At 24.7% G+C, this 20,481-nt stretch overlaps 3 protein-coding genes across 3 annotated transcripts; all 3 read left to right on the top strand.

Annotated features, from left to right (window-relative positions):
* The first annotated feature begins 2,287 nt into the window (after window positions 1-2,287).
* LOC126903598 (MD-2-related lipid-recognition protein-like) lies at window positions 2,288-4,499 on the top strand. Its single transcript, XM_050681882.1, has 3 exons — window positions 2,288-2,466; window positions 2,523-2,639; window positions 4,146-4,499. The coding sequence occupies exons 1-3, from the start codon at window positions 2,379-2,381 to the stop codon at window positions 4,406-4,408; spliced, it is 468 nt and encodes a 155-aa protein (XP_050537839.1). The 5' UTR covers window positions 2,288-2,378; the 3' UTR covers window positions 4,409-4,499.
* A 5,109-nt stretch (window positions 4,500-9,608) lies between these two features.
* On the top strand, window positions 9,609-12,403 carry LOC126904731 (MD-2-related lipid-recognition protein-like). Its single transcript, XM_050683952.1, has 3 exons — window positions 9,609-10,035; window positions 10,103-10,219; window positions 11,961-12,403. Exons 1-3 carry the CDS (start codon window positions 9,945-9,947, stop codon window positions 12,239-12,241), a joined length of 489 nt encoding a protein of 162 aa, XP_050539909.1. The 5' UTR covers window positions 9,609-9,944; the 3' UTR covers window positions 12,242-12,403.
* Window positions 12,404-14,348: 1,945 nt separating this feature from the next.
* Window positions 14,349-16,438, top strand: LOC126903998 (MD-2-related lipid-recognition protein-like). The gene is made up of 3 exons (XM_050682614.1): window positions 14,349-14,512; window positions 15,092-15,208; window positions 16,046-16,438. The coding sequence occupies exons 1-3, from the start codon at window positions 14,425-14,427 to the stop codon at window positions 16,306-16,308; spliced, it is 468 nt and encodes a 155-aa protein (XP_050538571.1). The 5' UTR covers window positions 14,349-14,424; the 3' UTR covers window positions 16,309-16,438.
* Window positions 16,439-20,481: the final 4,043 nt, after the last annotated feature.

Below are 20,481 nucleotides of genomic sequence, written 5' to 3'. Positions count from 1 at the left end.
TAAGTGCTATGGGAGTCGGTAACCCTATGATAGATTGGCTTTCGTCTTATCTCAGTGGCAGAAAACAAATAGTCAAAATTGGAGATGTAACGTCTTTTACTATTGATGCTACATCTGGTGTACCCCAAGGTGGGCATTTGTCACTTCTTTTGTTTATAATTTTTATAAATGATCTTAGTAATTTTTTCAATCACTGTAAATGTTTATTATTTGCGGATTATTTGAAGTTATACTTACAAATCAACTCACTTAGTGACTGTTTTAAATTACAATCAGATCTAGATAAATTTATATTATGATGTTTTGAAAATGGTTTACAAATAAATAGTGACAAATGCTCACAAATCACGTTCAGTAGAGTTAAATATATTTACAATTATCAATATGTAATTAATGGTTTTAACCTTTCTATAGTTAATCACATAAAAGATTTAGGCGTTTTTCTGTCTTATGATTTATCTTTTTCGAAACATATTAGCTATATTTATAATAAAGCGTCGCGTACATTAGGATTCATAAGACGTAATTGCAATGAATTTCATGATATTGATTGTTTAAAAACTTTATACTTTTCTCTTGTAAGATCTGGCCTGGAGTACGGTTCTATTATTTGGTCCCCATTTATAGCCAACGATATTAAACTCTTTATCGGGCAAATTTAATAAAAATAGGAATAACCAAAAGATTTTTTTTAATAATTTAAAAATGAACTCTCTATTATGTAGAAGACAATATTTAGATGTAAAGTGAATGTATAATTTACTCAATAACAAAATCGATTGTCCCGAAATTTTAGAAAAGATACCATTTAATATTCCTCAGTATTTCTTCGTAATAATTCCATTTTTTATATCCCTACCCTCACGCAGAACTATTGTAAAAACTCGCCAGTTAATCGCATGCTAAACTTATGTAATTCATTAAAAAATTTTGATTTTAATTATGATTCATCAACATTATTATTGTCAACATGTCGTATTATTTTCAAAGTATAATTTTAAGTGATCTTTCAAATGTTTACTTTATATTTATTTACATTAATTTTGTATTTTTTTTAGTTTAATATTTATAACTTTAAAGTTTTAAGTTTTATAGTTTGTTATTATTTGTATTGATTTGTATTATTTCTGTACTGTCTGCAAAATGGGCGTAATCATCATCATAATTTTGAATGATGAAATAAATAAATAAATAAATAAAATATTGTTGATAGATCGAAAATGTTTATGAAATAAAATAACATACGTGATTTTATTTTGAATAAAAATTTTAATATTTTAAAAATATGCATGTTGTACGCATATTGTTGAATACTATTGTTGTAACAGTATTCAACTTTTTTAAATAAGTTCATTTTGAATTTATTGAATAATACTATATGTATTTACAGAATACAGGTTAAGTTAACGCCGTGAAAAGAATGGCAAAATAAAAAATATCAAATTTTTTATCTAAAATTAAACAACTGTAAAAAAACTGTACTTGACTAGTATCTATACTAAACGATCTATTTACTTTCGAAAAATAAAAAATTGAACATAAATCAATTTTTATATTTTTGACGTTTCTAAAATTATTAAAGATATTTTTACCTTGAGATAAAGTCAATTTTCACTGGAAACTAAACTGGAAGGCCTGTTACTCAGGGTGCTCAAAAGTTCTGGCGTCGTTGTTCGTTCCAAAAAAAAATTTCATGTCTAAAAAAATGTATATAACAATTTTTTTTTCATCAGTTAAACATTGTTGACCTTGAATAACACAAATAAATGCTTATCGATGCAAATAACAATAAAAAATTGAAAAGATAAAAGAAAACAATAGTTATACATAATTATTTATTAGATACAACATGCCAAATTACTCTAATCATGGCGACCCTCATCACTCTTTAAATGTTGGTCTAGGCGACGATTACTCCCTTGGCCAGTGTGCACTTGGATCTAAATATTACCCGTAACTCCTCTAAAGATGATAGCTAAACATTTAAACTTATTTTTCTTTCAACGCCTTTTATTTATAGATAAGAATTCTATTTGTAACACAAGTAATTGTAATTATCAGAACAATTATATAGTGTCTTAACTGAAAATATAAATTAATAAAAGTTGTATTACAATAGACATTCTAGTAGTAAAATAATATACTTTTCACATACTAGTTATCATTTATTTTTATTCAAGGACTCCTTTTATTATCCCTACCATTACGGTTTACACTTTGAGTAAAATCTATTAACAAGATGATCACATGTATAATATATATATATATATATGATATATACCTCTCTCATTAAATTGCTAACAGCGTACTTATTATAAAACACTCTTCGGTAAACTCTTTATTTTTCTTCTTAATACTTTATAGACAATTGCTACACAATGAAATACCTAATATTAATATTAATAGGATTTTTTTTAAATATTTTTATTTATGCTGAAGAGATAACCAACTTTCGTCCTTGTTCAAGTAAATGAAATAGTATTTCCTTAGTTTTAGTAAATTTAATATTTATTGACTTACAGATTCAAACTGTGTTGTTACCAATGTACATATAAATCCTTGCCCAGAAGCTTTAGACGGCAACACATGTGAAGTGCCATTGGGTGAGAACGCATCAATTAGTTTCGACTACAACCCTCGTAAGCATACGAAAGTATTTAATTAATTTTACTTAAATGTATAATTTATTATACATTTTTCAAAAAGTTATATCATTATAGTATTAAAAATATATAAATGGATTGTTTACAAAAATCGTACTTTTTTACTAACTTTGATGTCCGATTTCACCATAAAAACAAAATTAAGTCCAAAATTTTATTTTTTCATGTTAAATCATATTACATAAGCTTTAATTTAAGATATATATATAAGTGTCAGTATTTCCGAAACACTTTCAAAAACTAAGTTGAAAAAGTTCTATTTTCTATATGTATTTTTAAGTTATGAACGCTTAATACGATTTAATAAAAAAAAGTATGTCGAATGAAAGAGATATAAACAGTATTTTTCATAAAAAAATTGTATTGATCCATACATTTTTCAAAACGTTATAGAAATATAAAGTTAAAAATGTAAAATATAAAATCGAGAATTTTAACATAAAAATTGCATATGGTAGCAATTTTCAACGTGAAAACAAAATAAAGTCCGAATTTTTTTTTTCCATGTAAGTTATATTACATAAGATTTAATTTAAGATATATATATAAGTGTCAGTATTTCCGAAACACTTTTAAAAAATAAGTTAAAAAAGATTTTTCGTGCAAAAGTTGCCATTTTGAATCCCCCCCCTGAAGGCTGGTTAAGGGTCAAATGCTTACAAAAATATAGCAAATGATAGAAAAATAACTAAGGTATTTATAAATAAAACATTATATTGATTCGTTTATTTTAAAAAAAGTTATAGCAGTTTTAAGAAAAAAAATATTAAAAATTAGCGATTTTTAAATTTGTAATTTTTATTGAATATTTCGCCTATTTGCGGGGAACGAGGAAAATTTTTAATTTTTGTGGATAATTTCTTCGACGAGATACAATAAGTGATCTTTGACACATCGTTTAAAGAAATCGGTTTAGCGAGAGATGAGAAAAAGTGGTAACAGACACAAAAAAAAAAAAAACACATCATAGTGAAATTAATACTTTCTCAGTTTCGAATCGAAACTAATAAAAATATTGGTTCATATTTCTTTAAATCTATCCAGAACACCAATGCATCCTGTTACTCCAATGTGTTACTATACATATCTCACCTAATTGATTAAATACAGAATATAATAAAAATTGATCACTTGTGGCTAATTAATTAAGTAAAATTAAAACTATATTAAAAATATTATTAATTTAAAAAAACTAAAAAATATTAAAAATATTAAACTCAAAGCCACAAAAAAATTAATGAAAAGTCGCGGATACGATTTGACACAATTTGAGTATGTGTTTAGCGTTGATAATGGTAACATTGTTTCCGAAATACGTATCCGCGACTTTTCATTAATTTTTTTGTGGCTTTGAGTTTAATATTTTTAATATTTTTTAGTTTTTTTAAATTAATAATATTTTTAATATAGTTTTAATTTTACTTAAATACAGAATGTTTTAATTTAAAATATAAAATAATTGATTTTATTATGTTTTCTTAGAATTCACATCAAACACTCCAAAAGCTAGATTTTATGGTATACAAATTATAGATTTACCATACCCTGGAACAGACCCTGACGGATGTTTGTACACAAACTGTCCAATACAGATGAACATAACACAAAAATTCAAATTTGAAATCGAAGTACCTCAAATAATACCAAAGGGTGATCATTTAGCAAAATTAAAACTGTGGAATGATGACGAAAATTCTATTTTAGAGGATCGATGTTGTATTATATTTGATTTGAAATTTGTTTAATGATCTTTGTTAATATTTTCTTTTTAAAGACGATTTAAATTCAAATGTATGTAATTGTATATTTTTCGAAATAAAAATTGAATTGATAATATTTCAATTTAACCCTTAACTTGGTAACGTATCTTTTAGGATACGGTATACTATTAATTTTGTAATTATATAAATATTAGTGAATTCAATGGTTTTCTTACGAGGGCTCATTGTACAATATCATCATGGTTATGAAAAAAGATAAACATTGCTTAATAGAGGGGCTGAAACCGGTTAAAATCGATTTTCCGGTTTTTTAAATTAAAACCAAAACAACACATAACCCAAACTGAATCTTAAAATCAAAACCAATGTTTTTAAAACGGTTTTTTAATCTTTACCGAAACCAATCATTATTTAAAACCATGATTCAATACCGCAAAGAAATTGCATGGTTTCAGTCCTTTGTTTTAATACCTTGATATAATATATTAAATAATATTTAATACTTGATGATGTTGATATCTTTCTTGATAATGTGAATTAGAAGATACAATCATGTAATTCTGCGTTTTTTGGAATCGTATCTAGATGGCGCAACTCATTTCTCATGGAGTTTATTTAAAAAAAAATGTTTTGATATTTTTATTTTAAATCACATTTATACCCTAAAATTTTTACATTAAAATTTTAATAATACTCTTACAGGTTTAACATGTAAATGGTTTTTTATTAGGAATTTTGTTATAAATATATAATTTTTTTCATCAATTATAATATAGTATACTTAAAAGCCTAACATTAAATTTAACGTTACGTAGAAGAGACTGCGGTTAATTGTGACACGGTTAGATTGTTACCAGTGGTAAATACAGAACTTTTTGAAGGGAGACCGCAAAAAGTATTAAGCGTCAAAAAAAAATTGTTGTTCATTTTATCATTCAAAATACTTCTTTTTAAGTAGGTGGTGATATTTTATGGAAGCGATGCACACTCTTCCTGGATTCGCCAATGAATGTTACAATTTAATTATTCTGAATTTAGATGTTACTGATCAACATAAAATATTATATCACATCAGTATTAATTATTTTAGTATTAACAGGAAGAAAATTGAAGCATCAATAAAATTCTACATACAAAAAAGAACAAAATTTAACATAGTAAGTAAATTGTTTGCATAAATTTAGCTCATTATTCGCTTTTGTTATAGGTTTTTGTCAATATTTCACATAAGCAGTGTCTTCAGTTTTTTATTTTGTATCGCTTTCGGTTATATGTTGGCTTCAATACAAAGCAGAGAAGGTATTCATTTGTGAATGTGTTAAAGCTTTCATTGATTGTCTTATTACTTGAAGTGCTTATGGACGTATCCGTGTTAACAGATGAGTTTTGACGTTTCGGACTCATTACAGAATTCATCTTCAGAGTGATGGTTGCTGTTCGATGGCTGCAATTATACTCAGTAAAAAGGTATTCTTTTACTATGATGTATTTTTTTTAGTCAAGACTTTATGACTACTTTTATTTCGAATAATGCAATGAGGTTTGTTGTCCCAAAACATGTGAAACGGTCACATAGTATGACATATAAAATAATACATTAAATTTTAAGTTAAAATATTTTTTTTGTGTTTTTAACTTATTTCTAATAGGTGTTAATATTGTGTAATAACTATCTAACAAATAAGGTATTGTATTTTTTATGAAGTATTTTTAAATAAAAGTATTATTGTAATTAGTATATAGTTTTAACTAGTTATTCACTAAGAATGATTCTAAAACGAGTTTTTATAACATAATATATATTATTTTATGAGTAAAAGTTTTTTATTTAACCAGTCTTTAAATGGGATTCGTTGTCACAAATTTTTAATTAACAAAGCTTCTTTATGTTCTTTTCGTGTAGTACTGCCCATTTAATATTTTTACAAAAAACAGGTAATATATTTTAGCAATAGTGGACATACTAGTTAAAAAATTAATTTTTTTAAAATTTTTTAACTTAACTAGATAATGTTTTTTATAATAAACTTTTTAACTTAACTAATTTAATTTTCCATTGAAATAACTTAACTTTTTCCAGTTAATTAGTTTAAATAACAATTAAGCTAAGGAGTTTCCTTTCCCAAATATTATATTTTTATAACAATAAATATAAATTTCTACATTTTCTCAAAAAAAATACGTGATTTATAACTGATCTTTTTTTTCAATAACTAGTTTTAAAGTTAAAACATTGCAACCAACATCAAAATGTACAAAACAAATAAAAAAATTTTTGCTATCATTAAGATTTTCTTTTTATTCAGTTGAAAATCGATTCTTAACTTTCTTTTAATCACCGACTAATAAAAAATTATTTTAAGATATTTTAGTTGAAAAATTATGTTTAAATGAAATAAACTCTTTTAAACTTGTTAAGCTAAAAAAAAATGTCAACTTATCTTTTACTTAGTTGGTAAAATATATAATTCGGTAACTTTTAACTGTTAATTTATCGACATTGTTCCGACTTAACTTAACTTAACTTGAGTTAATTATTTCGATTAACTTGCATTATCCTTGTATTTTATTTTATTTTAAAGCATATTTTTTATAGTTTGTAAGAAAACATTTGCCTCTCCATAAAAAAATAAAACAGAAATGTTGTGACAACTAGCCCCGATCTCCTCTAATAAATAATTTAAATATAGTATAAAAGAAAGTAATATTGGTCTTATTTTTAGAAAATATATGTAATATATAATACAAAGCTAAGTTAAAACAAAAAAGAAAACTTTCATTATTTAGCTGATTAGCTATCAAACTTGAGAGGTGACGACTTTGGCCACGCAACGGATTGTGGAGTCGCCACCCTCATGGCTCCCTTGCAAAAAGGAAAATGGGTCGCCAACCACTTAGGCGAGGGTCTTGATCAGAAAAGAACAACACCCGGACCATAAGTGGATTTAATAGAAAAAAAATTTAAAAAAAATAATAAGAAAACCAATAATATGCATTTCGATGAGATAAAGTGAATTAAAAAAAATTATTGATATATAAATATATACTAAAAATATAAAGTGTTGTTGTAGACTATAATACGCTGATACCTTGTAAATATATAACCAATATGTTGGTTTGATGTCACCAGTGGTGGACATACTTTAGTATGTCGAAGACCGTTACCTTAAAACTAGAGAAATATGATTTAAAGGAAAAAAAAAATAAGATACACGTGAATATTGAAGATATTCACGCAATAAAAAGATTTTTGTTGATTAAAAAAAATTAAGGGGACTTTATTAAATTATGACAATTAAGTTAATAGTGGACAAAACCCGAAGGCAAAAACCACTCTGCAAATAAAGGGACAAAAGAGAAAAGAAAAAAAAAAAAAATTATTAAGACAAAAAAAATTAACCTACAACTTTTAAATATTACACGTGAAGTGTCTTCCGCATCGGAACAAGTCCGTGTACTCCGGGCGCGGCGGATAATTTTTGTAATCTGGCCGGCCGGACCGTACTTGGGTACTGCGGGAATAATATATATATATATATGTTAAATATACATGACACACCACTGACCAATAACCTTATAACAACAAACGCTAAAATGATTTATCTATCATAAAAAAAATAATTTTATGACAGAAAAAAAAAAAAAAAAAAAAAAGGAAGGCTCAATACATTATTAAATAAATAAAAGAAAAAACAACAATACAATACCCAGTCCCGGATGGGACTCATCCTAAGATGGGGATCTCGGCCCCGGAAATGGCCGACGCCTTGCTGGATTAGTACATTATGTTTATACAACGAACACGAGAAAAAAAACTATAATTGGCTGCACGCACACAGCAAAACAGACCACGACGGTGGTTCAAAGGGAAGAGAGTTACGAAAAAATTTCTACACACCGGGCGAGACACAACGACGACGAACCCGTTTGGGAGAGGGTATCGGCTTAATGATTTACAAAATATACAACAGATAAAAATATGAACAATATTAGAGTTATACAGGTATGGACAGTGGTGGCCAGTGTATGTGTCATATAGGGAACGATTGTTAAACTGATAAAGAATATTGTGTGTATAGCGTTCACCTTGACAGCAACAGTACAGTTTTCTGATTACACGGCCGGATATAACGTACGCGCGCCCATTAGCAAAGCAAAACAGTAATCTATCAATATCATAACATTCACATTTTGTCACGTTACAAACTTAAATATATTAAGAAAAACTTGATTCGATAAAAAATTTAAATGATTATAATTGCATGAGTATTACTGGGTAAGTGAATTGATGTTGTATTAATAATACAAACTACCTCTTTTCTGTGACTAGAGCACAGTGGAGATTTATCTAAGAAAATTTTATAGACATGTATGATCTAAACGCAAACGAAAAAACAATGGTGTTATCATTCTACTGAGGTCGAGATAATGAAACAAGGGTTGGTGGCAGATTTCACAATGTTTCTGTACCACGTTGCATAGGAAGGCGGAAGTTTATTTTAACATGTTTGTTATGTCTACGAGTAGGAACTTACGGATTTATACATTTTATTTTAGTCATCCCGTGTACACCAATAATAAATAGATATTTACGTTAAATTTTTTTGGCCACGAAAATGATAAAATAAAAGTAATTATAATAAAATTAAAACAATGTTAACATTATCAACGCTAAGCACATACTGACACCCCGACTAGAAAAAAATATACCCCTAGTGACCTTATCACTAGTGACGTCATCACTAAGTAATATTATCACATTTCGCTGTTTACACAAGTTTTATAATGAATTTTTCTGTAGGCCATTAATTAAATTGTTTTTATTTTTAAACATTTCTATTGCCTCCCTAATATTAAGTTCTTTGAAATTATTTACGTTTTTAATTAGTTTTATGGTTTTAATGGAGTGATTATGTGTCTATAAATGTTCAGCCACTGGAGATTTCTCAACTTCTTGATTTTTAATGTTTCATAAGTGCTCTTTAAACCTGACCTCTATATTTCTTTATGTTTGTACTACGTAACATTTATTACAACTTTCACAGTGTATTTTATAAATGCCTGATTTCCACCCTTCTTCTATCTTATCTTTAGGATTACCTAATAAATATCTTAGATTATTACTCTTAGATGTTACTATTTGAAATTAATATTTTAATATTTTTTAGTTTTCAAATTAATAATACTTTTAATATAGTTTTAATTTTATTTATTTAAATAAAAGTAAAATTGGCTTTGACGAGAAGATAAAAGTCAGGGCAAGAAACAAATGTATCTATAATTAAAACATTCGATATTAAAATTTCTTTTTTGAAAAACTAGCGACGCTGTTTAAAATATTATATATCGCTTGAAATACATGATTTTCCATTCTCTCAATTAAACATATTTAATTTCTTTGCCAAATCACCTGAAAATATATTATTATGTAAACACGGTTAAAGAGTTATCTACCAATAGATTTGCTGAGTTACAATTTATCTATAAACTAAATATTTAGTTCTAAAGTCAGCTTACAATACTTCACACGTTTTAAACAACGATAATTTTTTATAAAATAATGGAATATTTAGTTTTATTTTTAATGGGATTATTTTCTAGTTATTGTATAATAAATTCTGAAATAATAACACAATTTCGCCACTGCGCACGTAAGTAAAATTGTCATTTCATCTTCAACATTTTATAAAACTTGTAAAATAATGTTTTCAATTTCAGATAGTAATTGTACTATAACAAACCTTAATATTAATCCGTGCCCTGAAGCTTTATATAACAAATCATGTGAAATTTTTTTGGGAAATAATGTAACAATAACATTTGACTATTTTCCTTGTAAGTAGGACAATTTCTAAACAAATCATTAGCATCAAAATGTATTAAGTATATTAGTTCATCATGTCGACAATTTAATAATTACACTGATCCAAAATTGTATTGATAATTTTTATTAAAAATACTAATATTATTCATCTAATATAGATTAGAAAATTAAAATTAAATGTATTTAAATTCAATTAGTCTAGTAACTAAAACTTAATCCCGAGAAGAAATATACATAAAAAATTTTCTATTACTCCAAACGAACAAAAATTATATGCATTAATTTACTAAAGATTATTTAATCAAAATACATTTTATATTTTGAGCATTCAATTAATAAATATGACTTTTATAGATAAAAACTAATATAATATAAATACTCAAATTTGAGGTCTAATTTAATGATAAACTTATAACAACTAATCCTTTTTAAATACTAAATTAATTATTCAAATGAGCCAAAATTATTTCTTTTACTTATATTATATATAAAAATAACCGTTATTATTATATTGTATACATTATACACTATGTATGTACTTTATTTATTTAGAACTAAAAAGACAATATACTAACACGTATTCAACTGTTAAAAAATATTTGCCCTTAAAATACTAAAATAAAATTTAGTATATATGGGAAACTAGTGCCGGTATAAGAGTACCAATGCAAAAGTATTTTTTTAAGACCCTTTTTTATAATTTTCTAGTAAAAAATATTTTAGCTTCGATGCGAAACTGAAAAGATATTAATTTTACCATGATGTGCTTTTTTTTAATATCATCTATGCTTGAGAGACCTTATAAAGTGCGGGCTCTAGGCAAATTATAAAAAAATATCTAGGATGAGATCTATAAATAAATATTGGATATTAACTTCACTATATAAAATTCATTACTGAAATTTGGAAAAATGTAAAAGATGCATTTGATACCTCATAAAATCTATGTTAATGCTACTAAAATGATTAAGGGTATAAAAATTCATATATTCGTAATTATCATGAAAAAAAAAATTATTTGAACTCTGTGATATGTGAAAAGGATTTTATATTTAATAGATAGTTTAACCAAAATATAAACTATACGACTAGATAAGCCGTTTTTAGAAATATATGCCTTTCCTCAATAACAACTGCACCCGAGTCGATATTTAACACATCGCATCTCAAAGTTTTCAAAAATTGAGACGTTTGATGCGCTAGTGATAGTCTTAAAAGTATCTCGCTCAATGGTATTTAGCACATCAATAACACTTCCAAATTGCAGTTATTCGAGATTGCCCAGGTTAGATGCGTTATTGATAGCCTAAACTTGAGGACTTTGAAATGCTGTTGATGCGCTATTCTTGAAAATTAGCATTTCACTAGCGTTTCAAAAACATCACAAATAATAATAATAAGAATAATATTTTTCACTTTATTTTAGAAATAAATATTATTTTTATTAGTATTTTAGAAAAATTATTTTATAAGTATGGAAAACTTTGATGTGTTAATGAAATGCTAACTCGATTTTAAAATTTTTATGATTTTGATAAGTTTTTGAAACGTTATTTTACAGTAAAGTTGAAAATTACAAATTTGATGCGTTATTGATGTGCTTAATTTTTGATATTTTATCCATTTTGGGACACTAAGCTGTTAGCTGTCCTACTCGAAAGAAAACAATAGAATTGACAATCTAGATGTGCTACTGATGCGTTAAATTTCGACTCGGACATGTACTTAACAACTACTTTTATTTTATTTTAGATTTTAATTCACAAGAACCAAAAGTTTCATTAAGTAAAGTAAAACAACTCATAGATTATCCATTGCTTGAAAATTATCATGACGGGTGTTTATACACAAGCTGTCCAATACAGAATAATGTCTTGCAAAAGTTCAAAATTGAAATTAAAGCAACAGAATCTGTACGTATGGGTGTTAATCGAACAAAATTAAGACTTTGGGACTCTAGTCATACTAGAAAAACTGACGATGAATGCTGTATATACTTCTCCATGAAATTTGTAGAAAATACGTCAATATAATTGTATACTTAATTTATTTATACACCTATTAATTCATTTATTTGTCATAATTATAAGAAATAATTATAAATATAACACGGTAAATATTAAATACATTTTTGTTATAATGCAATAAAGATAATATAATTAATGCGAGATATAATATACCTCACCTTTACTAATTATATAGTTTTATTTTTTTATATATTTAACTAAAATTATAATTTTCAAATTTCAAAAATATAACATACCACAGTTGTAGTGTATAAAAAAAATTTTAATTAAAATTAATTTAAGGCTCATTGCATTCAAATCGTGAGGTACAGAGTAAGATTAATTTTATTATATTATTGTAATAATATAATAAGAATTGATAATTTGTGGCTAATATTATTTAAAATATTAATTTCAAATTAAAAAATACTATAAATATTTAACTCAAAAAGCCACAAAAATTACTAAAAAATGACGGATACGTATTTGGGAACAATGTTACAATTATCAACGTTGAACACATACTGACACCTCGATCGAAAAAAACTTTTGATGTATCTTTTAGTGACATTATCACCTAGTAATGTTATTTCTTAGTGATGTTACCACCTAATATCAATTAATTAAATTATTATTATTATTAAACATTTCTATTACCTCCCTCATATTAAGTTTCTTGTCATTATTTAAGTTTTTAATTAGTTTAATGGTTTGAACGAATATATAGTAATTATGTCAATATAGTTTCAGTCACAGGAGATTTATCAACTTCTGGATTTTTAATGCTTTTTAAGTTTTCTTTAAACCTGACCTCTATGTTACTTTTTGTATGTTCTACTTTCACATTGTATTTTATAAACAACCGATTTACCTATTCGTTTACTTTATCCTAAGGGTTTCATAATAATTTCTTAATTTATTATGCTTACATGTTACTAAAGTAATGCTAAAATTCTTAAAAATTCTTGATAGCTCAATCGAAATGATCGGTTAATATAAAATGGACGTCCTAATTACTTTTTGTTACCCCACGTTAATCAGTATAATAGCTGCTCTCTTATCTTCATTCCACTTTTGTATTTGGACATATTTTGAAATAATGTTTTCGTCATATCCAATAAATCTAACTATTTCATTTATAATCCAAGTTCTTTATCAAAATCAATTTTATTCATCGGAATATTAACTAATCTGTAAACCATACTATTAAAAGCTATCATTTTGTATTGCCAACTATGGTCCGAATTTTTTGAAATGTACCTGAACGTGTGTGTGTTTTTCTAATAAATTAAAAAACTTAGTCCCTCCTACTATTTTAATTAATTAATCAAAAATAGTTCAATTTTCTCACTACTTCATACGTGAATTTATCTAATTGATAAAAGTAATTTAAATATTGTATGAAGACCTTCGTATTAAAATCTTTGTTTATTACTACAAAAATATCATTTATATACCTAACCCAAATCTCCGGAGAACTGCTATATATGTTTTTTATATTTTTTTCTAAACTAGTTATGAAAAGTTCTGCTCAAATTGGTGATAGCCAATTAGCCCATATATCAGCTTTATCTACCTCATATAGTTTAAATAAGTTCATAAATTAAAATAACTTATTTTTAGCCAGATGATCTACAAAAAATAAATTTTACAACTCATATTTTCTTTTTCATTAATTATATATAATAATTATAATAAAATCTTCTATTTAATTAAAATATAATATTATTGGCGTCAAAACTTTAGTTGAAACTAATATTTTTATTTTAATACACCATTAAAGTTCTGCCATGTGTATAGTCAAGTGTACACTATTGTGGGACACATTTCGATAAACGTTCATTTTAAGATCTTACAAGTCAAAAAATATTTACCGACTAGCCAGAAAGTAGTATAAAGATTGTAACTCGTTCTATAAGTTAAAGTGTTCAAACTAAAAAATTGTCATGAAATTAAACCAAAACTATTTTATAGTAAAAATCAAATATTATACAAATTTAGCCCGTTTTCCTACTTTTAATTTTATTGTAAATAATACATTTTTTCTAGAACACCATTCGTTAAACAATTATATAATATTCCCATCAAATTACATTTATAGTTTATCAGTATTATCAACTAAAAGATACCAATTCAGCTATATTTTTAAAGAGACTACATATTGTACATACTCGCTTCATAGTGTATAACAATCACTTCCAATCAACATTATGAAATATCTAACAATATTTCTATTTGGATTTTTGTTTTACAACTATATAAATACCGAAGAAGTAAAAAAATTTCGTCATTGTTTAAGTAAGTTGATGATAATAAAAATACATAAAATTATGGGTCACCTAATTTAGGCCATTTTTGATTTTTAGGTCTCTACTAGAAAAGCAATCCAAATAATAACTAAAAAAAAACACTAAAATGATACTTACACTATTTTAGTTTATTTTTTATTATGTAAGCAACAACTAAGCATATTGTTTGATTTTTCAAAAGTGGGTGGTCAATTTAGGTAAACTAATTTGGGTTAATTGTATCTTTAATGAACCCTGTAGGTTAATAATTAATATACTTAAATGTAAGATCAGATGGGAATCATATTAATACACCATAATATCCTCTTTAAATCAGGTATGATTGTTATAAAATGAATCAACAGTTAAACTCTTACAAAATTTAAAAAAACTATATAAAAATTTGGTAATATTTGAGTAATAATAGTTAACAGGGTATTTTATTAGTCCAAACACATTATAAACTTGGCATTACACAAATGAGACCCGATTTTGATCTATATCATTATTTAATGGTCTAGATATAGAGGTGGTTCAAATAAAATGATTGTCTCCTTTATTTTGAAATATCTATCAACAATTTTTGCAGATTCGAATTGTGTTGTTACGAATGTACATATAGAACCATGTCCAGAAGCTTTGGATGATAACCCGTGTGAAATATCTTTGGGAAACAACGCAACTATAACATTTAATTATCAACCTCGTAAGTATCTAAATAATTTTCTTATAACAACAAATTCTTATCAAAAATATTAATATTACAAATAATTGTTTGATTTTTCTCATTTTAGTTGTACTATAATTTTGAATTTTAACTACTATACATTCTACTACAATATTAAAAACAAAAATAATGTTTTAATTATTTAAAGATACTCATAATTTAGTGTGAATAAGTTGAGATATTTTAAATTACTTTACATAGTAAAATGTATTTAATTTTATTAAAAATATTACCTATTTTAAACAAATTTTTAAATGGAAAACTTTTGAAATTAAAAATTAAGGTGTTTACAATTCTTAGAATTTGTTATTCAATATTACACTTCATTAAAATCTATTGATAACCTTTCATATCAGTTTAACCTTACATTTTCTTTATAGACTCTCACTTGAATTATATGGATAGACACGTACCCAAAATTTATTAGCTTATGAAAACCCTCCCCTGATAATGAAATAATTAAATGTGAAAAAAGTGGGAATAGTACAATAATTAATTTATAAACTGACATTTATAAATTAATGTATGTCCTACCAGCCAAATTTAGCCTAATTTATGTAGTGTATAAAGTTTTTGCTATTGACAAATAATGTTATACACATAATAATAATAATATATATACAGGGTGTTCAGTAAGTCAGGAAACGGGTTTCTATGTCCGTTTCCTGACTTACTGAACACTCTGTATAATAATTTCATTACATTACACGAATTATAATTCAAAAACTATAGTCTGTCATTCATTTCATAAACTCAGTTATAGCATAAAATAATTTTTTCTATTCATTTGTATTTATTTCAATAAATTTTTTACAGACTTCAAAACACAAGCTCCAAAATCTAGATTGTATGGTGTAAAAGTTATCGACTTTCCATTTCTAGACATGGATTCAAATGGGTGTTTATATACAAGTTGTCCATTAGAAGTTAATGTAACAAAACAATACAAATTTGAATTTCATGCATCAGAAATATTTCCCAGGGGTGATCATTTAACCAAAATGAGAATTTGGGACGATTCAGAAAAAGCAAAGTTTGAAGACCAATGTTGCATTTTATTTGATGTAAAATTAATATAATGTTTTTATTTTTTATACACATAATTTTTATTTGCGTTTATGTTGAATTCTTAAATTATTTTGTTAAATCTACAAATAAGTTGATAACAAATTACTAAAATTTAAATAAATAAAAGTTGTTCCATTTCAATGGAAATATTTTAATTTACTAGAAAATAAAATCAATATAAAAAAATTAATAGGAAAGACATTTTAATTATTGAATGAACACATTAACGATATCAGTTAAAGTCTATAATCAAAATTTTGTATTAAAATAAAGTAGAATAACAACTCTTTATACTTACGACCCGGTTATCAAATCTTATTTATAAGTTTTTAATCCGTAATAATACACTTTTTTTGATATTGAAAAATTACATTTTTTTTATTACATTTGCAATTCTCAGTTCTAACTAGTAATTCTTGTAACTTTTAATTTACTTATAATTTTGTTAGAAACACATTTATTTAACTTTTTTTATGATCTTAGATTACGCTAAAAGCATATTTTTTAAATTTTAATTTTTTATATTTTCTTATTAAAAATTGTAATGGATCGAAATCAATTTTAGAACAAGATTAAATTGAGTTATAAGTATTATAATATATAAATTAGGCAACTAAATGTTTACTTTTTAATAATTTGACTTTGATTTTCAATTAAGAAACAAGTCAAATAAACTTAGTCAAATAAGTAAACAAGTCAATGGTTAATCGATATTAAAGACTCAACGTACAACATATAGGTTTGGGCTAAACTGAGTCAATAACATTAGTTGTAGATAAAATTAAAAGTAAATTAATTTTTTGTTTAATCATAATAATAACTCAACACAACAAAAAATGATACATTTTCTGCTGTCCAAAATATTTAGATGAATTATTTCATGATATTTACTGCTAATTCCAAATCAGGGTTCATATTTTCATTCTCAGCTAGTGTTTTTATTAGAACTAATTAGTAATTCAATTCTGATCAAACTAAATCATTATTAATACTAAAAAACACATTTATATATATATTTTGTATTCCTCATATATTTGATAGTCATTAAAAAAAAATTGAACTTTCCACTATTCAACTATTTTTTAGTTGAACTCATAACTATAAATTGCTATCAAAAGATATATAATTCTGTATAAAAATCCTTAATATCAACTTTTTTTGTTTTTTAGATGTCAAATAAATAATAAAAGAAAAACGTAAAGCTCTAAAATTCGGAAAAATTATACTTTTATTTTAATATATTTTAGTAAAATTTTTTGAGATTAAATAACATATTTTTGCAGATTTGTGAATTTTTGGATAAATAATACGATGGCGTATTATATTCATTTCAATATTTAATTTATTTTTGACATATAATATGAGTGACTTTTTCTTTATAATAAGTGGAATAACTGTCAATTAAGTGTTATAATTAAATCATATTATTTATTTATTTTTGAAGCGTTTAATGATTTAATCTCATCGTCTCCGCCAAAATTGTCCGTATTGTTTCCGCCAAATCTGATTAAGATAGATTTTCATTTCCGCCAAACCTATAGTTTATATCTGTCTATAAATAAAAGTTTGAGAACCACTGGTTAAAATATTTGCTGAAATAACCAGATAGTAATTATCCACTATTCATTTAATTGAACTTTTTACTATTTTTTTATTGTTATTAGATAACAGTGCATTGATAATTATGAATCGTTTCATTTACATTTTAATGAACAATTTTTAAGACACATTCTTCTATTAATATATTTTTAAAAATTTTGATAGAAAATATTTAATCTTATAATTCCATTAAAATATATAGTTTTGATAATGCAGTCTCAAAAAGCGTAGGGAATAAAATTGAAATCCGTTTCAGAAAAACAAAAGAGACAATTTATAAATTTAATAATGAAATTAGCTGATTTGAATTTGTGAAATTAATTTTCAATAACTATCAAAAAATGTATAGATCTATTTCAGCTTCGATGCGAAGCTGAGAAGGTATTAATTTTACCATGATGTGTTTTTTTTATGTCTGTTGCCACTTTTTCTCAGCTCTCACTGGACCGATTTCTTTCAAAAATCACAAATCGTATTTAGTTGAAGACCTTACCCTTAAAATTTAAAACCCAACCGTATATAAAAAATGCTATTTTTGTGATAAAATTGTCGATTTTCGATTTTTAACTTTAAATTGCTATAACTTTTCGAAAAATGTATATATCAACGCAAATTTTTTTTTTCTAAATACATAATATATACTAATTTCGCTTGACATACTTTTTATTTAAATTGGACAATTTTGCTCTTATACAGGGGGCATTCAAAACTTGAAATATACGTATAAAAAGTAAAATATTAAACTTAACTTTTGAAAATATTCCGAAAATACCCCGAGCTTTAAATATATGTCAAATTAAAGCTTAAAATAAATACTATAAATTCAAAAAAAAAAAAATTTGTCCGGACACCTTTTTTGCTATGAGAAAATGGCCATCTAATTTAAAGAAAAATATAATTTTTATGTAAAAATCACTGTTTAGCATGAAATATTTTAATACTTAAAACTGCCATAACTTTTTGAAAAATGAACAAATTAAAATTATTTTTTTTTTATATATATATTCATTTTATATATTTTATATATTTAAGAAACCTTAGATATTTTTCTTTCTTTTGATATCAATTTTTTGAAAATCAGACTCTAAACCTGCTCACAGGAGGATTCTAAAAAGCAATTTATGTATACAAGTTAAACTTATTTTAATATAATTTTTGAAAATGTTACGGAAATATTGACACTTTTATTTAATTTTATATTAAAGTTTATATATATACTTTACTATGAAAAAAAAAAATTGAAATATAGATTTTCTTCTAGGTTAAAATGGCTACTGTATTCAAAAATTTGCTATTTTTGTGTTAATATTCTGTGTTTCGTATTTTATTTCATTTTAAAATATCTTACAAGGTGAATACACTGACTTTCATGAATATTATATAATTTAATTGAAATAGAATAAAGTTTATAAGACATAAGAATTTAAACTTAATTAAATTTTTTTGCTTTTTTAAAGTCGAAAAGTAACATTAAAATTTTGAATTAGCTTAAATTGCCAATTTTATTAATCGACGAAAGCGACAAATAATTACTAAATAACACTTGTGTCTTTCACGGTTAGGGTATCAAGTTAAAAATCGCCTGTGGCAATTAATATATTGCATTTTTTTTTAATTAGAAAAAAATTTCAAATATTATGATTTTTATATCATTTAGATTCATTAACCTCAATAAATATCAAGGGTCCCATCACTGTAGTCTCCTCCATGAGAAGAAATTTCTTAATCATGTTAATATTATTTTATTATGTGTTTTTTTTTTTTGTGGCTGCGATTTATTTTTCTAACCCTCACTTAACCTACTTTTTTCAACGATATGTCAAATGATTATAATGCGAATTTAATTGATGGTATTATCCTCAAAATTGAAAACAAATTCCTTAATTAAATAAGAAGTAGCTTAACCAGCTTTATCCATTCAAACTATTCAAATCATTCATTTCTAATATTTTTAAAGTATTTATTGTCGAATTAGATTTGATATAATAAAAGTATTCAACCATAAAAGTAAATAATTTAATTTGTAAATTAATAATTTTTTTACTCTATTTGCGTGTGCTACTACTAGACTATAATATTTCAAATTTTTTTGAAACATGTTGTTATATAAATCATAAATCCAAAAAAAAACGATTTTTAGTTTCATCTCAATTGAACAATGGATTTTTACAATTACAATCAAATTTTATAATACAATCAATTGAGTAGATCTTTTTAATAATTTATTTTTTGATTGATTTTTTTAGTTAAAGTAAATCATTAAAATTAATTCAGTTCTGCATATTTCAATTGTAGAATCATTTTAAATGACAAAAGTTAATTAGAAATGATTACCTTTTCTGATAAATTTACCGTAAATAGTAATTATAAAATTTGCAGACTTCATATTAATCTTAACAAAACCATTTTTTACTATTTAATGATGTCAATTTCAAACTTGCAAGTTGAGCTAAAAGTTATGGCAATAAATTTAATTTTTTTTTTATAAATTTTCACAAAAAAAAGTAGGTTAAAAATTATTACTTTTAGCATATTAAAAATCAAAATCAATAATAATTTGAAAACTATTAATTATAAAAGTTATA

The sequence above is a fragment of the Daktulosphaira vitifoliae genome, unplaced genomic scaffold (genome assembly GCF_025091365.1).
Source record: "Daktulosphaira vitifoliae isolate Bord-2020 unplaced genomic scaffold, ASM2509136v1 Scaffold_4, whole genome shotgun sequence".
Taxonomy (NCBI): domain Eukaryota; kingdom Metazoa; phylum Arthropoda; class Insecta; order Hemiptera; family Phylloxeridae; genus Daktulosphaira; species Daktulosphaira vitifoliae.
The sequence above is the reverse complement of the archived record's forward strand: the minus strand, read 5'-3'. Positions and strand labels throughout refer to the sequence as shown.

What these genes read in the sequence shown, in the direction of transcription:
- LOC126903598 (XM_050681882.1), top strand. Translation starts at nt 2,379, where the DNA reads ATGAAATACCTAATATTAATATTAATAGGATTTTTTTTAAATATTTTT. An exon ending in CAACTTTCGTCCTTGTTCAA is followed by an intron (nt 2,467 to 2,522) that starts GTAAATGAAATA and finishes ATTGACTTACAG; the next exon opens with ATTCAAACTGTGTTGTTACC. An exon ending in TAGTTTCGACTACAACCCTC is followed by an intron (nt 2,640 to 4,145) that starts GTAAGCATACGA and finishes ATGTTTTCTTAG; the next exon opens with AATTCACATCAAACACTCCA.
- LOC126904731 (XM_050683952.1), top strand. Translation starts at nt 9,945, where the DNA reads ATGGAATATTTAGTTTTATTTTTAATGGGATTATTTTCTAGTTATTGT. An exon ending in ACAATTTCGCCACTGCGCAC is followed by an intron (nt 10,036 to 10,102) that starts GTAAGTAAAATT and finishes TTTCAATTTCAG; the next exon opens with ATAGTAATTGTACTATAACA. An exon ending in AACATTTGACTATTTTCCTT is followed by an intron (nt 10,220 to 11,960) that starts GTAAGTAGGACA and finishes ATTTTATTTTAG; the next exon opens with ATTTTAATTCACAAGAACCA.
- LOC126903998 (XM_050682614.1), top strand. Translation starts at nt 14,425, where the DNA reads ATGAAATATCTAACAATATTTCTATTTGGATTTTTGTTTTACAACTAT. An exon ending in AAAATTTCGTCATTGTTTAA is followed by an intron (nt 14,513 to 15,091) that starts GTAAGTTGATGA and finishes CAATTTTTGCAG; the next exon opens with ATTCGAATTGTGTTGTTACG. An exon ending in AACATTTAATTATCAACCTC is followed by an intron (nt 15,209 to 16,045) that starts GTAAGTATCTAA and finishes AATTTTTTACAG; the next exon opens with ACTTCAAAACACAAGCTCCA.